At 40.1% G+C, this 22,421-nt stretch overlaps 1 protein-coding gene across 4 annotated transcripts in view; it reads right to left on the reverse strand.

Annotated features, from left to right (window-relative positions):
- Window positions 1-22,421, reverse strand: part of LOC125464333 (transmembrane protein 132C-like) — a 932,328-nt gene that overhangs the window by 173,811 nt on the left and 736,096 nt on the right. For 3 of the 4 annotated variants that reach the window (XM_059655067.1, XM_048556641.2, XM_059655068.1), the window contains one exon: window positions 13,968-14,111. In XM_059655067.1, the coding sequence (XP_059511050.1) occupies window positions 13,968-14,111 (144 nt within the window). Of the gene's footprint in view, window positions 1-3,834; window positions 3,990-13,967; window positions 14,112-22,421 lie in introns of those variants that run through there. The other variant, XM_048556642.2, reaches the window with a different exon arrangement.

Below are 22,421 nucleotides of genomic sequence, written 5' to 3' on the forward strand. Positions count from 1 at the left end.
GTTTAGTTTCAACATTGCTGCCTGTATAAAGTTGACAGAATTACATGAGGCCATTCTAAAATTACTTAAACTTGATAAATGTACAGACCAAGTCTCAATATGGTTGTATCCTGTCAACCAGACTGTTGGCATAGCAAGGCGAGGTAGTACTCTCTAGCTTGTATCCAAACATAGAATAACTCCAATTTCCTGATAACAGATATAGACTTAATCAGGGATTACAAGTGCAAAAAATACTTAATAGCCTTACATATGTTCCGGCAGAAATAACTCTCTATCATCCTACTTACTCGTTTAAAACAGGATGAATGACAGCAGAAACATGAGTAGGATATTCAACATTTCCAATCGTAGCTAACGACTAAATAAGCTCCATATATTATATTATGTTGTACTGTAGTCCTAAATACTTAAGCTGAACAAAAGTCCATAAACTTCAATTTTGAATTTATAACTCCTAAAATCTAGAAGAAACCCCTTCCTGATATCCCCCCAAATCTACATATTTTTAAATATGTTCATGGATGTGAGCACCCACGGCCATCCCTAAATGACCTTACAAAGATTTTATCAGTGGGTTACAGAGGCCATATGAATGTTTATCCACGGCTCCAGATAACTACATCTGAATTTATTAACCAATGTACTTGGCTGCTCTACAGATGGTATTCTGAAATTAACTGATCCAATTTTGCACAGAAGGCCATGAGGCATGTAGTTGAACTGCTGCAGTGTCTGAATATGTCAGATTTATGGCAATAGGCAGACAGGAAGAAGTGGGCCCAGTTGTGGTGCAGTGTGATTGTGTTCAGATCACACTTCAGGGGATGAATCCAATTCATCTTGAGTAGCTCATCTCAACGCCCTTCATATAAATGAATATTTGATTACCTTTCATTTCAATTAATAGTCTGGGCTTCTGACCTCCTCATTTATTACTAAAAAATAATTGGCACGTATTTGCACATAAGATGTTCAAAATAGTTCACAGTTATGGATACATAGGATATCAAATTTTAACATGGCCTCAGCCCACTCACTGTTTCGGACCTCTGTCACAGTGTGAAATTATTAATTATGTTTTGTTTTGGTCTGGTGTTGAATCCCAGGCGTAAAATCAGGATTAAATTACTAGAGTGAAGTAATCTGAGAATTATATTGACACATTCAGTGAAAAGCCTGAATTGCGAAAGTCTGTATGCCTTTTGAAGTTTATTTAAGTCTCAAACAGAGAACAGGTTTGATATTAATTAAGATGCTTCGGGGCAAGCAGTTTTAACTGTTTAATGAAATAGTTCGGACAAGTGGTCAATTAATAGAGAAGGACCAAATATGCTTTATAATGTGGCTACTTTTTCAAGTGTTTTATATTAGCTACACAAGAGTGTGTTATGGCATAATATATTGATCTGAAACTAATTTGCTCAATATTATCCATTAACGATGATCAGTCCAAACATCAAACAGAATCTGGGAGGTGCAGGGAGACAAGCTAATATCCTTACATCGCTGTTGTACTTTTATATTGATCTTGGGCTATTGAGAAAGCAGTGACCATGATCTGAAAGCTCCCCTGCTCTTTTTCTCAATTAAGAATTATAAGGAAGCAGATCAGTGGATTTTCCTGCCTTTCATAACTGCTTGGGATCCAGAATAAGTCTGGTTCAGATGTCATTGAAGCTGAAAATTTGCTCTTTATATGTTTTTGGACGCTTCTTCTCTCTACAGATTTTGATGCTGGAGGGAATGTGCTTTGCATAATAATATAAAGCCTCAATTTAGCTGGCACAGAAATGGCTACATGGCAAACATCAACATTTTATTATGACAGTTTCAATCATGGGTTGAACTGCCACCATTTCATAAGAAATCGTAAGTCAAGACCAGAGATTCTGCTCATTCAGAGAGGCTCTAGGAAAAAAATATACTCCTAGTTTTTTTTATTGACTTTGGGGTTTCACAATACCAAGCAATCAAATTATTTGGATCACATAATTAACTTTCTTATGTAAAGGATAACTTTCTTAAATTAGTTCACTGTAACTGAAGGGAAAGAATTAGAATAAGTAACAGAGGGAGAGGGTATGGAGATGAATATTATGTATAAAATTATATCAAGATTACCACATTTAGGTCTTTACCCCAATCCACAATGCAGACTGTTGCCTTGTGCTAGTTGAGAGGTTTAAAATGGATGCAATGCTGATTAATTTACTACCGCGATGCCCAATTTGCACATGTATTCCGGCTATCGTTATATTCATCAGGTCATTTTCGCAGGTGGCCCTTGCAATGAGAGAAGACACTTCATCTCAATATTAAGGTCAAGCTGTTATTTTCTTTGCAGAATTAATTTGTTCAATAAATTTTAAAAGAAACCAAAGCTTGCACTTTAAGCTTTGAAGTTGTACAAGGTCTACAACCGCTTAAACAGTGGTCCTTGAACGAAGCTACTGGAGGCATCTGTCAAAATAGGCAGATACATCTTTAGTTTAATTAACTTCCCTAATATTATCTGCTTTTCCAAACATTTGAACAAATGACTAGACAGCAATGCTTGAGAACTATGCCCAGTGCAGGAAAAGGATAAGAGAAACTGTAATGTTGTGCCAGGGACTGACTCTGAGCATTAGGGATCTGTGATGATGAAAAACATGCAGTAATCTGGGCTTTACAGCTTTGAAAGGAAGTGACTGAGCTGTGTTTTTATAGAGCTTTACATGACAGAATAAAGTATCTTTAAGATAACTCTGCATTTTGATATTAACTACGGTGGGATGTATGGCCAATGTCATCTGGGATTATCATGATTTGATTGGTGCCTGGGATCAAAATCTGCAAATGAATTCTCCATAGGTAATCATATTTCATGAATCAATCATTAGAATTTTCCACATTCTCCCTAAATTAAAATTAAAAACTAAAATCAGGAAATGCTGGAAATGCAAGAATGCTACGAAACAAATACATGGAGTTCTACAGATTGGTCATAATCTAAATGAAGGTGAAACAAACTGAAACAAACATGAGGAATTGAGTAACATTTCTGTATATAAACCTAAGTCAAAATCAGGAAATAGTGGATATACATCACCACACTCCAATGCACAAAATGAATCCAAAATGAGCAAAATAAATTAATATTTCTAATAGGTCCTTTCATCAAAAGTTAAAGACCCAAACATGAAATATTAACCAATTTCTCAAATTCAAATGTGCTCTGATCTGTGCATTTCCAACATTTCCTGATTGCAGTTTTTAATTTTTATTTCGGGAGAACGTGGAATACACTAATGACTGATTCATGAAATATACTTGCCTATGGAGAATTAATTTACAGATGTGGATCCCATGTAACAATCAGGCCATGATAATCCCAGATAACGGAAGCTGTCAGAACAGATCCCAGGTCACAATATGTAGCTTAATCACTGAGAAGCTCCCTATTGTAACCACAGAGGGAAAGTTACATTTTCAGGAAATACCACTTGTACAATGTGGGTCATTTTAAATTAATTAAACTGTGTTAACACATGACAATAACCCAAATAGCATATTAATCATTGATACTACGGGCTGCAAGCACTTAATTTATTCATATATACAAACTAAAATGTTGAGTGATTAAATTAATTTTTTTTAAACACTGATTTTGCCACAGCCTGTATGGTTAAGCATTAAATACTCGGCCCCAAGGTCATATTTTCATACTTTATTAATTCTACTTTGGAATCCTGTTATCCAGCTTCATGTTAGAGGTCAAGTCAAGGTCAGGTATAAACACAAACCCAGCCTCACACTGTGCTGTAGAGTAGAACAAATCTGTAATCATACCTTATTCTGACAAACCAACTACGAAGCATCACGGTACTCCTCCAACCAATACGATTTGGAGTTCATAAATTTGATGATGCATGGACTCCAGTAACAAAGCATTGCAAATTGAAAAGGGAAAATGCACACGCGCCACAAGGCCAGTGCACCATACCATTCACAGCCTTTGACAGATTTTAGAATCCCTTTAATCTTTTCAGCTTGTCAGAAGCATTACTTTAAATCCTTCCAGTGTAATAGACCTGGTGCTTCAATAACTTTCTCATTTTCTAAAAAGCAAATGAACAATCATTTGTAATTTAGATCATAATCCTCACTCTCACGGCAGGAGGGTACCGGACATATGTACTGCTTCATTGAATTGCATGAAGTGGTCAGAAAGACATTTAGCGGTTCTGACATACCTGCCTGCTTTATAAAATAGTCTCTGAATGTGGGTTGATCTGACCCCTGGATCTGAGCAGGCAGGATAGGGGCACAATGAGTTTTCCCAAACCTTAATGACTGTCCTCAAGTCTCCGCGGATGAATTACTAACACCAACCTATGAGAAGAATCAAAAACAGAAATTGCTGGAAAAACTGAGCAGGGCTGGCAGCATCTGCGGAGGGTACTGAGACTTAATGTTTCAGGTCCGGTGACTCTTTCGCAGAGCTTTATGAGAAGAACAGTCAGTTAAAAGAAGTGTATGACTTTTCTATTGTCTTTGAATATTTTGCATTAGTTACAAGCACACTAGCAATGGAGATAAAGGCTACTTGCATGATGAGTTTTCACATTGGAAGGCATGTGATTGACTATCCAGTAAATATTCTATAAGGGTGGCATGTCTAGTCAGAGCAGCTTTCATATCCATAAACTTGGGAAGAACTGGTGTTCTGGAATGATCTGTAATCAGTCTAATAACCGAGCTCTTCACGAGAATTATGTCTGTCCAATGTCAACAAAGTCAGTACGTGGACTGCAGCGCTTCAAGAAGGCAGCTCATCTTCTCAAGGGCAACTAGGGATGGGCAATAAACGCTGGTCCAGCCTGCAATGCCCTCACGTCACAAATTGATTTCAAAAAATGATTGCCCATTGCTAGTTGCTCTTGAGGAGGTGAGCAGCCTTCTTGACTGTAGTCCATTTGGTACAGGTACAGGTAAAATCACAATGCCACTGATGAGAATAGTTCCAGGATTTTTATCCAGTGATACTGAAGAAAGGATATATTCCCAAGTCGTGATGCTCAACAGCTTGGAGGGGGAACCTGCAGGTGGTAATACTGCCAGCTGTCTGCTGCCCTTGTCCTTTTAGATGGTAGTGGTTCTGGATTTGGAAGATGCCATCTAAGAAGTTTGGTGAGTTTCTGCAGCATATTTTGTTGGTGGTATATACTGCTGCCACTGAGTATTGGTGGTTAAACAACTGAACGTTTGTCGATGCAGTGCGAATCAAGTGAGTTGCTTTGTCCTGGATGGCATTGAGCATCTTGAGTGTTGTTGAAGCTGCGTCAACCCAGACAAGTGGGGAGTATTCCATCACAGTCCTGACTTGTGGCTTGTAGATGGTGGATAAGCTTTGAGGAGTCAGGAGATGAGTTACTTCTGATGTGCTGTTAGAACATTCATATGGATAGTCCAGTTTGGTTTCTGATCAATTATTACCGCTAGGAAGTTGATAGCAGTGGATTCAATGATGACAATTCTGTTGACTGTCAAAGGGTAATGGATAGATTCTATCTTGAAGATGGCCATTGCCTGGCGTATGTGTGACATGAATGTTACTTACTACTTGTCAGCCCAAGCCTGGATATGGTCTATTCACGTGGCTTTGGTGGCAATATTTCATACAAGTAATGGTACCTTGACATGTTGCAGCATTCAAGCTCCCAAATTTTCTGAAGCCAGTGCAGGAGAGCAGGATGGTAGCATTTGGCACCTCAGTGCAGCATCCACCCCAAGAAATGACAATTCATGGTTCTGTAATTGTGAAGAACTGACAGCCAGTCAGAAAGAGATTTGTTAATCTCCTACTAGGGTGACCTCTCTTTGTCTATTAGTTATTCAGAATATGAGTGGCACATACAGGTTTCTTCCCCTCATACAATTGTACAGGACTGTTCACTATTAGCATTTATCGTCATCACATGTGTTTGCAGAGTGCATTCTACACAAATAAATTATACCTTTCCACATGACTTCAGTCAGTTGCATAAAGGTATTCATCTCAAAACAAATCCTTGCATCTGCATACAGTTGTATTCACATATAACCACATCCACTACAGGCTGCACTATGATCCTCAAAAATGATTGGGCTTGGTGTTCAAATCCTGGCATTTTGAACTTATCAGCTTTGTTTGCCGAATAAGGGCATAGATCGTGGGTAGAAAAGGTACCAGAGAACTTGAAAAATATTGTGATTTTTCCCTTCAGGTCATTGGTCAACAAGGCTTGGAGAAATACTGGCGAGTGTATTCACAAACAGGGTGAATTCTCTCTTCCTCTTGCTCTTCCTTCTCATTCTACTCACTCATTGATGTCAAAGTTCACAACAAGGTTCCCGCCATGTAACATTTTCTGATGTAATCCTCCTTTAGAGGTGGTCATGGGAAGTGTACTGTAACTTATAAAGCCCCAATGTTGCAGATATGGAACAACCAGTAGCTGGGCTGTTAGATGTCTCAGTTCTGAAAGTACAGTCCTATTCACTGACACACAACACTCTGGGACTCAGCAAGAGAGAAGCACATGAAAGACAAATACCTTTGTGGTTGCATAGAAATGTTATTGACCTGAGCTTAAATTCTCTTCCGAGAATCTGCACGGACTAGTGTGAAATAGTGAATCATCAGACTCTGTAATAGGGCACTTGGGGGTTTATGTATAAGCAATGATTGATAAATGTCTTTGATGATGGAATGATGAGGGTGATCACAAATCTATAGAGACAGTGCGTGTACAGAGAACTGAAGAGAAAGTCCTGAAGATAAAACCCTAGTGCCTGAAAAGGGACTGCAGCAAGATTTGCAGTGTCCCACATCTCATTCTCTTTGTCACCATGATGCAATTGGGTATCCTCCTCTAGGCATTAGTTAAGCTTATTTGGTTCATAATGTTGTGCAGTTTGCTTAATCTGCCACTATCTGTTCACCAATGACCCTCAAAGCCTCGTACATGTTTATGTACGTGCAGTTGGCAGATTCCTGTGGTCTTCCTGAGCTAGGGCAGAACAGGGCTGTTGGGAGCCAATGTTGCATGGGTCTTCATGGGTCAAATATCGAGGTCAAACTGGAATGCCCTTAAATAGCTGCATCCCACCCGATGCCTAGCGAATAAGCATTACATGAACCTAAGTCGATTATCACAGATGAGGTGAACATTGATGGAGTGATAGCTTTGCATTTCCTGAATGCATTGAATACAGGGTCTAAAAGGGCCACATGGACATTTAGTAATGTTTTGCACACATAAAACTTTTGCATTTGAGAAACTGAAGTATAGTCTATCATGCTGTGGTTGGTTGACCAAAGGGAAAGTGATGTAATTGCTTTTCCCAGCAAACAAGGCATCAGTCACCTGCTCATTACATCTGTATCTGGCTGATTGACTGATGCCCCAGTGGCAGTCGAAAATGAGCCTCAGCCATAAATATCGGATGCTGTGGTAACTTTAGCAGTTAGTGTTGGAATTTGGCTGGAGATCAGAACAGCATATAGGGGAATCCATCATTCGTATGATAAGAAATTCTTTATCTTTGAAATATTTATTTATGAGATTATTGCTGGTCCTTTTCAATATAGCTGACTGAAAAAGGCAGTTAAGTTGAAATGTACATCCAAGCACCAATTGATATTTTCACATTTATACCAGATATAAATAGTAGAGAAATAACATAGGTCCACTTTAGAAACATCGGATCAGAGACACAGGAGAAGGTTGCTAATCCTTTGATTCTGTTCCACCATTCAATAAGATTACATTGATCTGCAATCTCATCTCTTATTTTCTTCCTTTGAACCATAGCTGTCGATAACTTTGGCAAACGGCTCAAAAGGAATGGAGTTAATCTTTTGAATCCACAATGGCTTTATTTCCAGAACTGAAGGGAGGCTGGAAAATTATTTTTTAATGCTATAAACAAAGGGGTAGGAGGAGCAAATGGAAGATGGTGAAGGTGTGGCGTACTGACAATGGTATGGGAGCGAGTGTCGATGCAGAATAGGTTTCAATGGTAAGTGTGAATAATAGAAAATAGGTCAACTCTGCTGAGAGTAAGCCTATGCAGAGAAGACACTTCATCCACCTTGCAACAAATGCCAACATTCTGCCCAATTACTGACTATACTTGCTTGCTAACATTCAGTGATTCATCTACAAGGTCACCCAGACTCCTTTGTACTGCAGCATCCTGCAGTCTCTCTCCATTTAAATAATACTCTGCTTTTCTATTCTTCCTGCTAAAGTGGACAGTCTCAGCAAAGTCTCAGGGCATGGTCCATGGGAGGAAGTCACACACACCTCATGTTCACAGACATTGGCATCTGACACACAGCAGCCTCGCCACATCATCTTGGGCCATTTCTGATCCATTTACTGCCTACACGTCAATGGTGCACTATGGCAGGCTACCAGCTCCCCTCATTGTAGTGCCTCTGGAAGGACACTTTGTCCACACAGGCAGCTCATGGACTGAACTGAGCTGCACCTCAGGGCTGCTCATTCACTCACTGTGCTGCTATTTGGGTGCTCATAACATCCCTGCCTTGCCTTTCCACATGGCACTTTGGCCCTCCAGCTAGACAATAAGGGATCACAGTGCCTCAGTGCCACAGTGCCTCTTTCTTGCCTTGCTTGTTGATTGCAAGTGTTGATTTAAAGCCAGGAAGCTTGTCAGCACTCAGCAGTCAAGAGGCAAACATGTTCCTGTATGGCACATGCTCCAACCCATATCACTGTTCCAAACACACTGTACGTACTGCAAGTAAATAGCCATGACTTAAAGTGCAAGGGGAGTAATCCACAGTCAACTCCAGTGAGACACTTTACAGGCAGGTGTTCCTGGCACAGTAAGTCAAAAGAAATGTCTGATGTTAGTCTCGGGGATTGGGCACAGTCAGCCGGCCTCTCAGGGTGATCAGAGTCAGAGGACCCGTGAGTCTGCAATCCAGGGAATGGGTCCAGGTCAGCCCTGTAGTTTCAGAGATCAATCCAGGGAGTCAAGGAAACACGGTCCGAGAGTGTGCAGATATCAGTCAGGGGTCTGGTCACTCATCGCTGGGGATATCCGGCTAAGTCATTCAAGGGAGTGAGCCACAGTCAGTCTCCAATGGTGGATGGAGAGGGGGAGGAATTAAAACATTGAACAGGAAAAAAATCTCTTTTCCCCTGTAAATGTTAACCACCTGCCAGCACATAACCTGAACTGTGGAACAGCCACTTTATACAGGCTGCTTGGATACAAATCAAATTCACAGGTAAACAAATTCCAGGCAAAATTGTGTGGATGTCCCTTTCATTTCCATACATATACTGTTGCCTGTTTATTCTGATTGGAAGTTGTTCAATGCCAACATTCTGGAGTGTAATTGCCAAACACAGCCTTGACCATGACTTCAGGCCAGTTCCTGCGACCAAGTTTGTGCCTATATTATCTGCATGTACCATCAGAAAAGGCTGCTTTTAAAGAAACTACACGGAGGTTTCACAGTAGGGAAAATCATTCATTTTATGGGAGGGCAGTGGGGACATGGTGAGTTCTGTTGATTTAAGGATTTTACTTCAGTGCAGGAGAACTGTTAGCACTCAGGAATAGAAAATGCCCCCACACCTCACTCGCTCTGCCAGTAGCAGTATTCCCAGATTCCAAGAATGAACACTAACCCCAGCTAGAGTCAAAATAATCAATTCAGAACCTGTGGTATCTGTCCATTCTCCACAGTATCAGTCTTCATTACACCTGAATAACATTGTCAACTGACAGGTAGGTTTAATATTTCTCTTACAGTACAATCTCTCAGCCAATGGACAGCCAGGATTCTCATCCTGTCAATCTACATTGGGAGCAAACCCAAGTCCTTCAGATAAAGGTTAGCATCCCATCTCTCAGCACAGAAGATGAGACAGGCTCTTATTTTGGAAAGGAGCTTCAGAATAACAACAACGGCCAACTGCAAAAATAAATGTGTTTCTTATAGAGTGTGGAACTTGAGTTTCAAAGTATGTTTTTTTCACTTTTTGAACACATTGAGATCATTAGTAGAATTTTAGCCACAAGATTACGATATTGCATTGGCCACTGCTGCCTGATATTACATGAAAACCTATTTCTATGTGTTTCAAATTTTTTCTCCTTTCAACAGATGGAACGTTACGCAAACAAAAGTAATGAGGAAGGGTCACCGGACCTGAAACGTTAGCTCTTTTTTTCCTTCACAAATGCGTCCAGACCTGCTGGGCTTCTCCAGCAACTTTGTTTTTGTTCCTGATTTACAGCATCCGCAGTTCTTTCGGTTTTGATTACACAGATTTCCTTTACCACCAAATAGCCAGCTAAAGCCTGTTCTATGAAATTTCCTCATGGGCAAAAAGAGTTAATTTTCACGTTTCTCTGCATTTTAGTACCATCTTCGACATGCCATTAAAGGTTCAAAAACTAACTACCCCTACTCCTGTACCAAACAAATCTCAGTTTTATGGAAACCATTCACTGTGAGCTGAATCTTACAAGCTTTTTGGGGAACAGCTAGCCAATCTTCCTATTGGCAGGCCAATTATCCAGTGGCTGGAACACTGACAGTTCGGTTGGTCAATGAGAGACCAACTAAACCATATAAGTGACCAGAAGATGGCCACTCCCACCTCCATGGGTGTTTTACACACATTGGGTGAGGGGGCTTACAGCCATGTTTGTTAGCCAAGGCTGGCTGCCTCCTAGTAGATTGTCCAAGGAGATGGGGGTGGGGGGGTGCAACCTTTTGGGACACTTCATGACCCACAGGAGAATGTCCCCCAACACTGATGGCACCCCGCATGAGAATGGTACTGCCTGCACTCTGCAGTCCTTCTCCCAAACACCGGGGCTTGTCCACCAGCTCCAGCTACATCCAACTTTTGAGTATGGGCTAATCCTGAAGGTGCAGTCATAGCATTGACCACTACTGAGTGTGGCAGCACTGAGCTGCCAGTATTGTGCTTTGGCTGATAGCTCTTGGCCACATTTAATGGACTGGCAGCTGAGGTAGCTGTCACCTCCCACTTTTAGACCTGGATGGCAGGACTTATGCCTCATGAAGATTCCTGAATATAGGAAATTAATTGGGATGTAATTTTCACGGGACCTAAAGAACTTTACCAATCTTCCCAATTTTTGCTGGTAGGGGGAAAAGTGGAAAAGTGGAAAAGTATGATTGACACAGCAGGAAAACTCGAACTCAGCAATACCCTTTGACTTCAGTGCTGAGTTTAAACAACCCCTAATTTTACTGTTACAAAGATTTTAGCCTGCAGTGTGTGAGTCACTAATTAATGTCGGAGGTGAAAACACCTTTGGAGGCAGATGAGGTCACTTTAACTTTCACGATCTGAAGCTTTGTTTTAAATCCACTGCTCCTTATATAAAAACTGACTGCAGTTGTCAGTGATTGTTAACAAAATCTCTATAGGACTGCTTTAATTGAAAAGGTAGCTGGCAAGACATTTGTTCAAGCATTTTCAATAGAGATATTTGTTGATATCTCCCACAGGGTCATTCATTATCAATGCTTGGCTGCATTTCAATCACTACAATCTTCTCAGCACAGTGTTTTAAGTTCATTGTTTGACAGACAGTTTAAAGAAGATTATGAAAAGATTTTTTAAATTCACTTGTGCCATGTGGGCATTGCTGTCTAACCAGCATTTATTGCCAATCCCTTGCTGCCGTTGAGGTGTACTGGTGAGCTGTCTCCTCGAACTGCTACAGTCTATGTCCTTTAGGTAGACACCAGATTCCCTTAGGAAAGGAATTCCAGGATTTGGACCTGATGGCAGTGAAGAAATGGCAATATATTTCCAAGTCAGGGATGGTGAGTGATTTGGAGGGCAACTTGTTGGTGGTGGTGTTCCCATGTATTCACTGCCCTTATCCTTCTAGATGGAAGTGGTCATGAGTTGGAAGGTGTTCTCAGAAAATCTTTGGTGAACTTCTGCAGTGCATCTTGTTGATAGTAAATATTGCTGCTACTGATTGTCGGTGATTGAGGGAGTAGATGCTTTTGGACATGATGCAAATTAAGCAGGCTGCTTTGTCCTGGATGATGTCAAGCTTCTTGAGAGTTGTTGGGGCTGCACTCATCCAGGCAAGTGGGGAGTATTCCATCACATTCCTGACTTGTGCCTTGCAGGTGGTGGACAGGCTTTGGGCAGTCAGGAGGTGAATTAGTCACCAGAGTATTCCCAGCCTCTGATCTGCTCTTGTAGCTACCCTGTTTAAAAGGCAATTCCAGTTATCTTCTCGTCAATGGCAATCCCCAGGAAGTTGATAGTGGGGAATTCAAGAATGGTAACACGATTGAAAGGCAATTGACGTTAATATTATCTTACTGGACATGGTCATTGCCTGGAATTTGTGTGGTGCAAATGTTACTTGTCACTTGTCAGCCCAAGCCTGGATATTGTCCAGATCTTGTTATATTTGAACATGGACTGCTTCCATATCTGAGGAGTCAGGAATGGTACTGAATGTCATGCAAGTCATCGGCGAACAGCCCCACTCCTGACCTTATTATGGAGGGAATGTGATTGATGAAGCAGCTGAAGATGGTTGGGCTTAAGATACAACCCTAAGGAACTGCTGCAGAGATTTCCTGAAGCTTGAAATGACCAACCTCCAACAACCACAACATTCCTCCAGGTATGACTCTAACCCCAGGAGAGTTTACCCCCTGATACCCATTGATTCCAGTTTTGCTGGGGCTCCTTGATGCCACATTCAGTTGAATGTAGCCTTGATGTCAAAGGCTGTCATTCTCACTTCACCTCTGGAATTCACCTCTGGAAGCCCTGTGAGATTTCAATCATTTATCTTTTGTCTCTAAGTTCTGAAATGGGACAATAAACATGAGTTAAATGAGAGTTGAATTGAGACATTGTTCTATAAGCCAAGCTAGATTCCTTACGCAGATATCATTTTAAAGATGCACTTTCAATCTTCCTCTTTGCAGCTACTTGTATGTCAAATATAGTGCACAGATGGAGTGAATGAGCTGCTCCCAAGTTTTCTGCATTTTTCCAACTGTCAGAGACCGCCGTCGTGCATCAGAGTTGGGCAGCACAGTGGCTCAGTGGTTAGTGCTGCAGCCTCACAGAACCAAGGACCCAGGTTCAATTCCAGCCTCGGGTGACTGTTTATGTGGAGTTTGCACATTCTCCCTGCGTCGGCGTGGGTTTCTTCTGGGTGCTCCAGTTTCCTCCCACAGTTCAAAGATGTGTAGGTTAGGTGGGTTGGCTCTGCTAAATCGCCCATAGTGCCCAGGGATGTTTAGGTTAGGTGAGTTAGACATGGAAAATTAGGGGAATGGGTTTGGGTGGGATGCTCTTTGGAGGGGAAGTGTGGACTTGTTGGGCCAAATGGCCTGTTCCCACAGTATAGAGACACAAGATGGTACTTCTTGAATGTTCACTCCCTCGTGGTAGGGAACTGTTCTGCCTTTACCTTAAAAGGAGATAAGGGGCTAAATGCACAAGCACTCTTGTGCAAGGACATGATCTCCAAATTGCTGCAGTTCTAAATTATTCCATTACTTTCCAATTCTCAAACCAGCAAATAATCACAAAATAGCTACATGCCAGGCTACATAGCAACCTCAATGGAAAACTTCAATCATCATTGCTGCTGTGATTAAAACATATCAAAATCTTTTACAATATTCAAAAAATTCTGCTTAAAAATGCCTTCAAAGCTGTGCTATGCAAACTTGGCTGCTGAAATACACACTAAAGATTTCCTGTGACTCGAAATTAGGACACAAGAAGAAACATCTCATTTTGATTCTTCCCCTACCAAGTGATTAATTGTATTTACATCAAGATCACACAAAAGGAGACAAAGGTACGGACTGCTTTCTGCACTTTTGTATTAGCAGAACAGAACAGGAGAATCATGGGAGTTACCTTCAACACGTTTTGATCTGCTGATTTACAGGCCACAAACTCAGACACATCCGTCACGGTGCTGTCCTCTTCCACCACAATGACTTTCACAGGAACTGCCACTGTCTTGCCAGTTAGAATTGCAGTATTGAGAATTTCAGTGTTCTGCAAATAAAAAAGTTTCTCAGGTTAATATCTTTCGGGAACCATACAGCCTTATGCATCACTTTAATAACATCTTTTGATCTGCTGATCTGAGCAGTTAAATATTGACTTATTAAGCAGGATCAATGTACATTTTTTTCAAGCCCATGCACAGGAAGAGATATATTAGAACTGCAATTTCCAGATTGTCTTGCACAATTCAAACTATGTCATAGAGCTATGCACTGTCACATGAGATACCGACATGCTACAAATCTGCATCCAGCTAAGATGCTTGTTGACCTGAGAACATTAACCACATCTTTTCAAATGTATCTTGTTCTAACATGTGTCACCTGCTTTCCAGAGAAGGCTGTACATAATTTGTGTGAACACACAGAAGTCTTACTGAGCATCAGCTCCTGGGGGCTATTAGCAAGAGTGAAAGATGGGAGGTTTGGATGAATGAGGCATTCTCCAAGCATTGGGTGTAGTACCACCATTTGCATTTCTGCGATTTTTTCCCACTCAATCAAAACCCTTTCTGTCCTCTCATAAAAGGTTCCATTGTATTTTTCAAAGTAATACTGAAGAGAGTTCCTGACCTTAATCCCTTTGGGTTTTATCGGAGTTTTCTATGTTCAAATTAGTTGCAATATGTTCTATCAAAAGTGGAATATAATGCAACTCTTTCTTTTCATTAATTTTTCATTCACACCAATGGCTTCGCATTGTTGATGATGATCCCTTGTCAGGTGTGACTCTATCTGATGCATGTTATTGCTAACATGTTAAAGAATGTGCTTCCACTCCCTCTGGAAACCAAATGCTGAAGGTGGCTGAGCCAAGTGATCAGCCACAGTCAGTCTACTCGCCCCCCTCCCTGTCTTTGCAATAACAAATCTATCCTGGGACTGGGTCATAGCTGCATCAGATCAAACTTGGTCAAGCACAAAGTATGTGAACAAGAGTAGGTGCAGATGGAATACTGTAACCTGCTGATTGACAACTAGCTCAAGGGTTCCTTCATTTGCTGGAGTTTGGACATTCCAAAGTTTAGCTGCAAAACACAGTTTGAGAGCTTAGTATTACAAACCATTCAATGAGGTGTAAACATTTGCACAGTTTGATGGGAGCATGTTCAGGAATTCACAGTCTGTATACACACACACACAATCACACACACACAAAGAGCCAAGAACACTTGTCTAATCATCTGCCAGTCAGCTTAGTAACAGCTGCGAAGCCAGGCGAGGTTGTCAGCAGTTATCCACCCAGGATGCCCCCTTAAGAAGATCCAGCTGGAAGGCAACAAGTACTTTGTTATGCACTTCTCCCAGGGTGGGAGTCATGGCAAGAGAGCAATGGCTTTCAAAAGCCAGCCCCTTGTGCCTCATCCATACCCCGACTTGTCCCCGGGTTGATTTGCAATTTTGCTATGACTAACCGTAGCATGCCACAGTTTGCTGGTCAGGGAATCAGCCGCTTCCCTTGACTACCTTGGAGGCAGGTGACCAGGGAGCTGTTAAAACTGCTAAGTAGCCATTAATTGATCACTTAAGGGCTTCAGCCAGTGGTGGTTAGGTGGCATCCTTTGGATCTGCTTGCTGAGAACTTAATTAATGACACGGTGAAAAAAGGATGAATTTTTGCCATATACGATAACTTCCTAGGTATAAGTATGCTTCCCTTCAGTTCTCACTTGGAAGATGGAGGCACACATTGGTTCCACTTCCATGAGTAGAACAAACCTCTGACCACTTCAGTTCATGAGCTATCCTTCTGTGACCTTGCTGCGTGAGGGTTAACAGGCCATTCGAAGACAGATCAGTCATTTCTCTTCTTGAGAGCCACACATGTCAATGGCACCAGGAGTTATGGACAGTCATCGGGAGTGGAAACCCTTTGTTTCCAGGGTATGCAAAGGTTAATGGCAGTACTTCTGCCTTTGTGCTGGACATTATTAACTAACACAACAATCACTGTGTTTAATTAATAGTCCCACTCCTCCATGAGTCATAACATAAATTTAATTATTATACCCAGTTCCCGGTATAGCCACCATACACTTTCTTTGTATTAGATCTATTTTGAAAAATATCTGTTAATCAGGTTTCTGTAATTAACACAAAATAATTAACTTATTATTAAACTTATTCAATTAAGATGTAAAATACTGGTTAACACAGATGATAACAAGAAAATAAAGCATCTACTCCTCTAAATAGCCCAATACACACACAAACACACCAGGTAAAGGAGAAAAAATGGAAAAGAAAATCACTTTTGGTCAACATGCATCATTCTTGAAGGCAAGGAGGAAATGGTTAGGTATGTTCAGATTGTTGCTAGTCTGACATTCTCATGCAAAAGGATATCATTGAACAGATATAGATGTCACTGCAGAGCTACAGTTCAGGAAATGTCAATTAATTCTTTCAGAAGTTTCTCATATAACAGCAGCTAGACCAGGTACTGCGCTGCACCTATACAATAAGTCTTTTTCAAAAACAGAAGAGCTGAGCTGGGAAACTCTTTTCCTTCAGCGAGTTGATCATTAACTACACCAAACAACATTTAAAAGAGGCACTAAAAACTGACAGTCATAAACCCAGGCAGGGGTCTCTAATAAACAAGAAAAATCACAAGGCAAGTGACCAAGGAATGCCTTGTTTAAGAGGAAATTCCAAAGTACTTTCATTTCTCCAAATTTAAGTGCACAAAAATTGTTAAATATACAACCTTCATAGCAACTAAAGCAGAAACCTCCTCAACCGCCATGTTGTACGTTGTAATAATTTAAAATGTGTCTTATATCAATTCATCAAATTGTCATTTATCCATATTATTTATACATAAGCAATGTCTTCTTCTGTCTTCTTTCCTGCCAAACAGCAAAACTATACAAGGCCATTTAAATCCACATCCAAGCACCTCATGAATCACTAAAACATTAACATTGCGCAGTTGTACTGCATGCATTGGTTTACTGTACAGAACATCCTGAGAAACTTCAATAAGTGCTTATATTTTCTCTGCAAGTGTCTTAGTAAGTTAGGGCATATGCTGATCATTTTCTTACTCAGCATACACGCAACTGTAGCCTTATGCTTTGACCTTGAAGAGCTCAATTGCATAGCACAAACTTTTGATATTGTAACTGTATCTCACTAAGGAAAAGAACTGATTCTTTCATTTGCTCAGTAATTTGTTTAATTTGGAAGCTTATTAACATCTCCAGGATTTTGCCCTAGAGAGTCAACAATAACATTGTTGGTGGAAGTACAATTGAATTATAAGTGAACGACATCAAGGCACGTGCCCTCGCGATGGCATTAATGCACAACAAATCCCTAAGCCTGGTAAAGGTAATCGCAGTGCTTCCATAACTAACGCACACCCATATAAAAAATACATAATGGATCACTAGACCTACAGCATTCTGGAAACATGTTTGACTTGCGCTGCTATCAAACAAGCTACTGGATTATTGAATAAATCTATTAATGTTCTCTGTGTTTAATTTGTTACCATAGTTGTATGAAAAGAACCTGCATTTATTGCTTGCCTTCCAAGAGGTCAGGTTTATAGCCAATAAACTATAAGCACAATTAACAATGAGGATTACAACAGCTATTGTGTGCAGAGCAAGATCCCATAAACAAAAGATCGTTTAATGACCCATTAATCCATTTCAGCAAATTTGTTCAGGGATAAATGTTGGTCAGTACACCGTGAAAATTCTACCAGTATCCTTCAATGGATGTCTTGCACACCAGCTGGAAAGAACATATGACACCTTTTTTTACTGCTATTCAAAAGACAGCAGATCTACATGTGTTATGTCTCGTGGTCAGCATGTCAGTATACCTCTAACAGACATGCTCATGACATACACAGAAGTTGCTGGAAAAACTCAGCAGGCCTGGCAGCATCTGTGAAGGAAAGATTAGAGTTAGCCCAAACGTTAACTCTGCTTTTTTTTCCTTCACAGATGCTGCCAGGCCTGCTGAGCTTTTCCAGCAACTTCTGTTTTTGTTCCTGATTTACAGCATCTGTAGCTCTTTCAGTTTTTATGTTCATGACATAATTATGTAATTGTGTATCGTAGCTTGTCATCTGAGAATATAAAGATTGAAGACTTGTAACTTAGATCACTTGAAGCATGACACAGCACCGAATGCATGCTGCTCTTTGCTTCAAGTGATCCCAGAAACTGATATGCCTGTAAATATATTGCTTGTACACAGATCACCAGCCACAATCAATTTCTGTTGGATAGTTCTATACCACATTATCTATGTTAAAATTTATATCGTGGGTGATAATGTACCATTGCTGCATTGGGTGAAACAATCTGCGAGAGAGAAAACCTACATCACTACAGGTCAGCACTCTCTTAGAACTGCACAAAAGGTCAGTGTAGATTATTTCGTCCTGAAATCAAAACTTTCTGATTCAGAGACAACGTGCTACCACTGAACCATAGCCAACAGCTTCCTCTGAGAATGATGTAATAGATAGAATAATAATTGGTGACATATGCTATGATTGTGACAGGAGTAATGCATTGATAATGAGATCCCCATGACTCCATCAACCACACCATTGGTCCAAAATAGCTAATTGCTTCTCTTTAGTACTACTATCATGATTAAAAGAAAGGTCAGCTAGAGTTGTTTTATAAATTAAACAATAATCAATTTATCCAATTATTCTTAAAGCTAGTGGCAACTAATCTCCAACATCTAATCTATCATCTGGAGAATAAACTATTTCCCCTTAATCTCACAAACAAACACAACTAAAAAAGACAAGTCTCTACAGGGATTATTTGTTTTGTTTTAACCAGGCAAAAGGAAGAAATAACCTCTTTGGGCCAAGTATCTAGAAACAAATGATGAAATGTGATGACTTCCCATGTGCAACTTTGGCTGCTAACAAAGTCAAATTACTTTAGAGATAGTAGGAACTGCTGATGCTGGAGAATCTGAGATAACAAGGTGTAGAGCTAGAGGAATACAGCAGGCCAAGCAGCACCGGGGAGCAGGAAAGCTGATGTTTCCGGTCTGGACCATTCTAGCTTGATAGATGTCCACTTCTTTTCCAACCAAGCTAGTTTTGACACTGTGAGAATTAATTACAGTCTACAGGGACAGTAGGAACTGCAGATGCTGGAGAATCCAAGATAACAAGGTGAAGAGCTGGATGAACACAGCAGGCCAAGCAGCATCATAGGGGCAGGAAAGCTGATGTTTCGGACCTAGACCCTTCTTCAGGCCCGAAACATCAGCTCTCCTGCTCCTATGATGTGCTTGGCCTGCTGTGTTCATCCAATTCTTCACCTAATTGCAGGCCACTTCAGGTTTTCACGAGGTAGATGGAAGTACAGATATTTGGAGACTCTAAGAGTGTCCCAGAATTTCTCCGGAGTGGTGAGCCCATGATTAGATTAGTTCATTGAGGCTTGGTTTATCATATTTTGACAGCTCTTTAAATTTATCGCTGGCTGGATGCGTTTCTCAAGATTCAAGAAACCTGGCATTTGAAGGGAAGCAGAAGCTGCAGTTATAGCAGGAAAATCTCTGTTTTTCAGTGGGGGAAGAGAAACAGATGCGCTGCCCTGGCCGCTCAAGCAAATTGGCTGCAGATGGGTTCATAAATTTAGCTTCAAGTTAATAAACATCTAACGGACTAAAAAAAAATTACTGCAAGGCCACAGGCCTGGGTGGGAGTGGACGTTATACCTGTTTTCACCTCCACCTGCTTGCTGAATGCAAAATTAACCCAACATCTTAATAGACTACCAGTATTATTGTGATTAAAATTTCAAAGTTCCAATGTGGCGAAACATTTTAGGAAATCTCAAGGGATGTGAAAGACTATATGAATGCAAATATTCTCATTTGAAAAAATCTATTATGGTGAGCTAAACTTTCGTAAAGAAGGTTCTTATCTAATTCTAAGATGCCCTGTTCTGGAGTGTGTTCTGCAAACCATCAATGGTTTACATTGTCCATTGTACATAAAATCTTCTTTCAACCCTGATCTCTCTTACAACAAAGAACTGCGGATGCTGGAAATCTGAAACAAAAACAGAAATTGCCAGAGAAACTCGGCCGGTCTGGCAGCATCGGTGGAGAGAGAAAGCAAAGTTAGCATTTCAGGTTCAGTGAACCTTCTTCAGAACTGATATCTCTTAGCTACTCTCTACCTAAACCTTTGAGAGTGTATGGTGACAATATTCAGCAATTTCAATTTCGCCACACATTAAAACGTGATATGTTACATTCAACAGGAAAAGTCTTTAATGGTAAAATCTTTGAAGTTATTTCAATTTTATTATATATACTTAATGCCAATGTAGCGCATTACATCCGCTATTTGGGCAAAACTATTATCTATTTAAATAAATGACAACATATTTTTAAATACTGTAGAAAAGGTCTTGTCAAACAAACACAAGAAGCTTTTGAACACCTATACCACAGAAATTTCTAGACTGATAAATTTTAACAACCCTCCAATTTGTGATTTAACAGAAATGTTTAAGCCACTATTAGAAATACCAGCTTTTAAAAGAATGTAGTAAAAGATGTCAAAACAATATTGCAATGAAAAACCCAAACCCCTATTGGCCTTTTTAAATTATTCAAGCAAGAATTACTACAGGTATTGCATTAAATCCAGTAGAGAGACAGAGATGACTTATTCAGTTACATGCGATTAACATTTTGACTGAAGCCCAGGTTAATTATTTTATGGCAGTGGTGCTTGAGATTCTGCAGAAGTGGATATACTGGAATGATCTTCGACAACCTCTTCACTTTAACATGAGGTTAATTGAATATACAAGACAATACGAATCCATGCTGAGGTGTGAACTTTCTAATTTTACTATTGCACATTAAATCACATAGATTGCAGATTATTGGATTAATAGACTTTTTTTTCTAGAGTTTGAGAAGCCCTCAATCATTGGCTGTACTTCTCTGCAAAAGGTTCTCAGCTTTTGTACCAAGAAATATTGTATAATATGTAAACATTTTATTAGGGTATTGTACATTCATGACAGAAAAACTCAAGATTCTCAAGTGTATTAGCACTTCATGGTTGAATAGGACAATGGTGATGTAAAGACTGAGTTTTTTATTGTTCTGTCTTGTTGAATGTAGACTGAAATGGGAAAAGACTGCTTTAAAACCAATGATTGTGGAAGGAACTGCTATACTTTTTAAGAGCAAATTACTGAAACTCATATTAAGTGATGTTTACATTGCTGCTTTGTACATGAGTTGGGGAAGCTGGTTGCAGATATGATGGCACCAGAGGTGGGTACAAAGTGAGATGCGACTGGCAAAAAAAAGCTGATTGGTTTGTGGAACCGTGACCAGTTGTTAATGACAGTTATCAGCCTTCAAATAACTATGTGACTGACTCTTAGGTGGTCTTAGGATGCTTGTGGGTTTGAACAATATCACCAGAAGCCTTTGGATTTATGGTAGGAGAGGCGGTATCTCTCGCTGCTGTTAAAAACACATAAAGTCTAAAGAAGGTCTCACCATTTTCCCTCACCAGTTGCTGTTAACTGTGGCCTTTAGCCAGTAACTAAGAGACTTTGTAATTAATATATTTGTCACCTGGGCTTCCTATGTAGAAGTGAAAAATAACCTGGGGAGGAAAAAAACAGATCAAAGAACAGCAAGTCCTCCATCTATAACACCATTTTTTGTAGTCTGTGTCTGCATATGTGTATAGGATTGGATTTTATAAGGGGAGTTAGACTTTTAAATACTAGAGTTATATGTTGGCAGTTCACATTCAGTGTTAATAAAGGGTTAGGATCTACTTATTTATAGTAAATAATAGCTCTTGTTAAGTACAGAAGCTTGGTAGGTGTTTTAAATAAATCTCAGGCTGAACAGACAGGTGAATTGGGGAATCCTGCAAACTTTGATAAATCGTTCACTCCAGGAATAGCAAGGCATGTTTCCAGTACTCTATCCCAGTGAGGTGTAACAGTGACCAAAATCAGACTTTGGACGTGATGGTTGTATTAATTTCACCTAATTGTAAAGTCAGGGCTTATTTTCATTGTGTTTTTATCATTTCATTATAGGATTTAACATGGCAATTTAGCACATGTTTTATGCTCTCTATGTCACAGTCAGGTCTAACTCGGATGTAACACATCTCACATGGATGACATTAAACAACGATTTATTGGAACTGATGAGCAGCCGGAAAAGTTTCATGAAAAGGAAAGTTGGATGTGAGAGGCCAGGGAGATCTGAACGGCCTGTCAGGAGACAGGATCTTTCCTGAGACTGC

Source organism: Stegostoma tigrinum, chromosome 26 (genome assembly GCF_030684315.1).
Source record: "Stegostoma tigrinum isolate sSteTig4 chromosome 26, sSteTig4.hap1, whole genome shotgun sequence".
NCBI classification, from domain to species: Eukaryota; Metazoa; Chordata; class Chondrichthyes; order Orectolobiformes; family Stegostomatidae; genus Stegostoma; species Stegostoma tigrinum.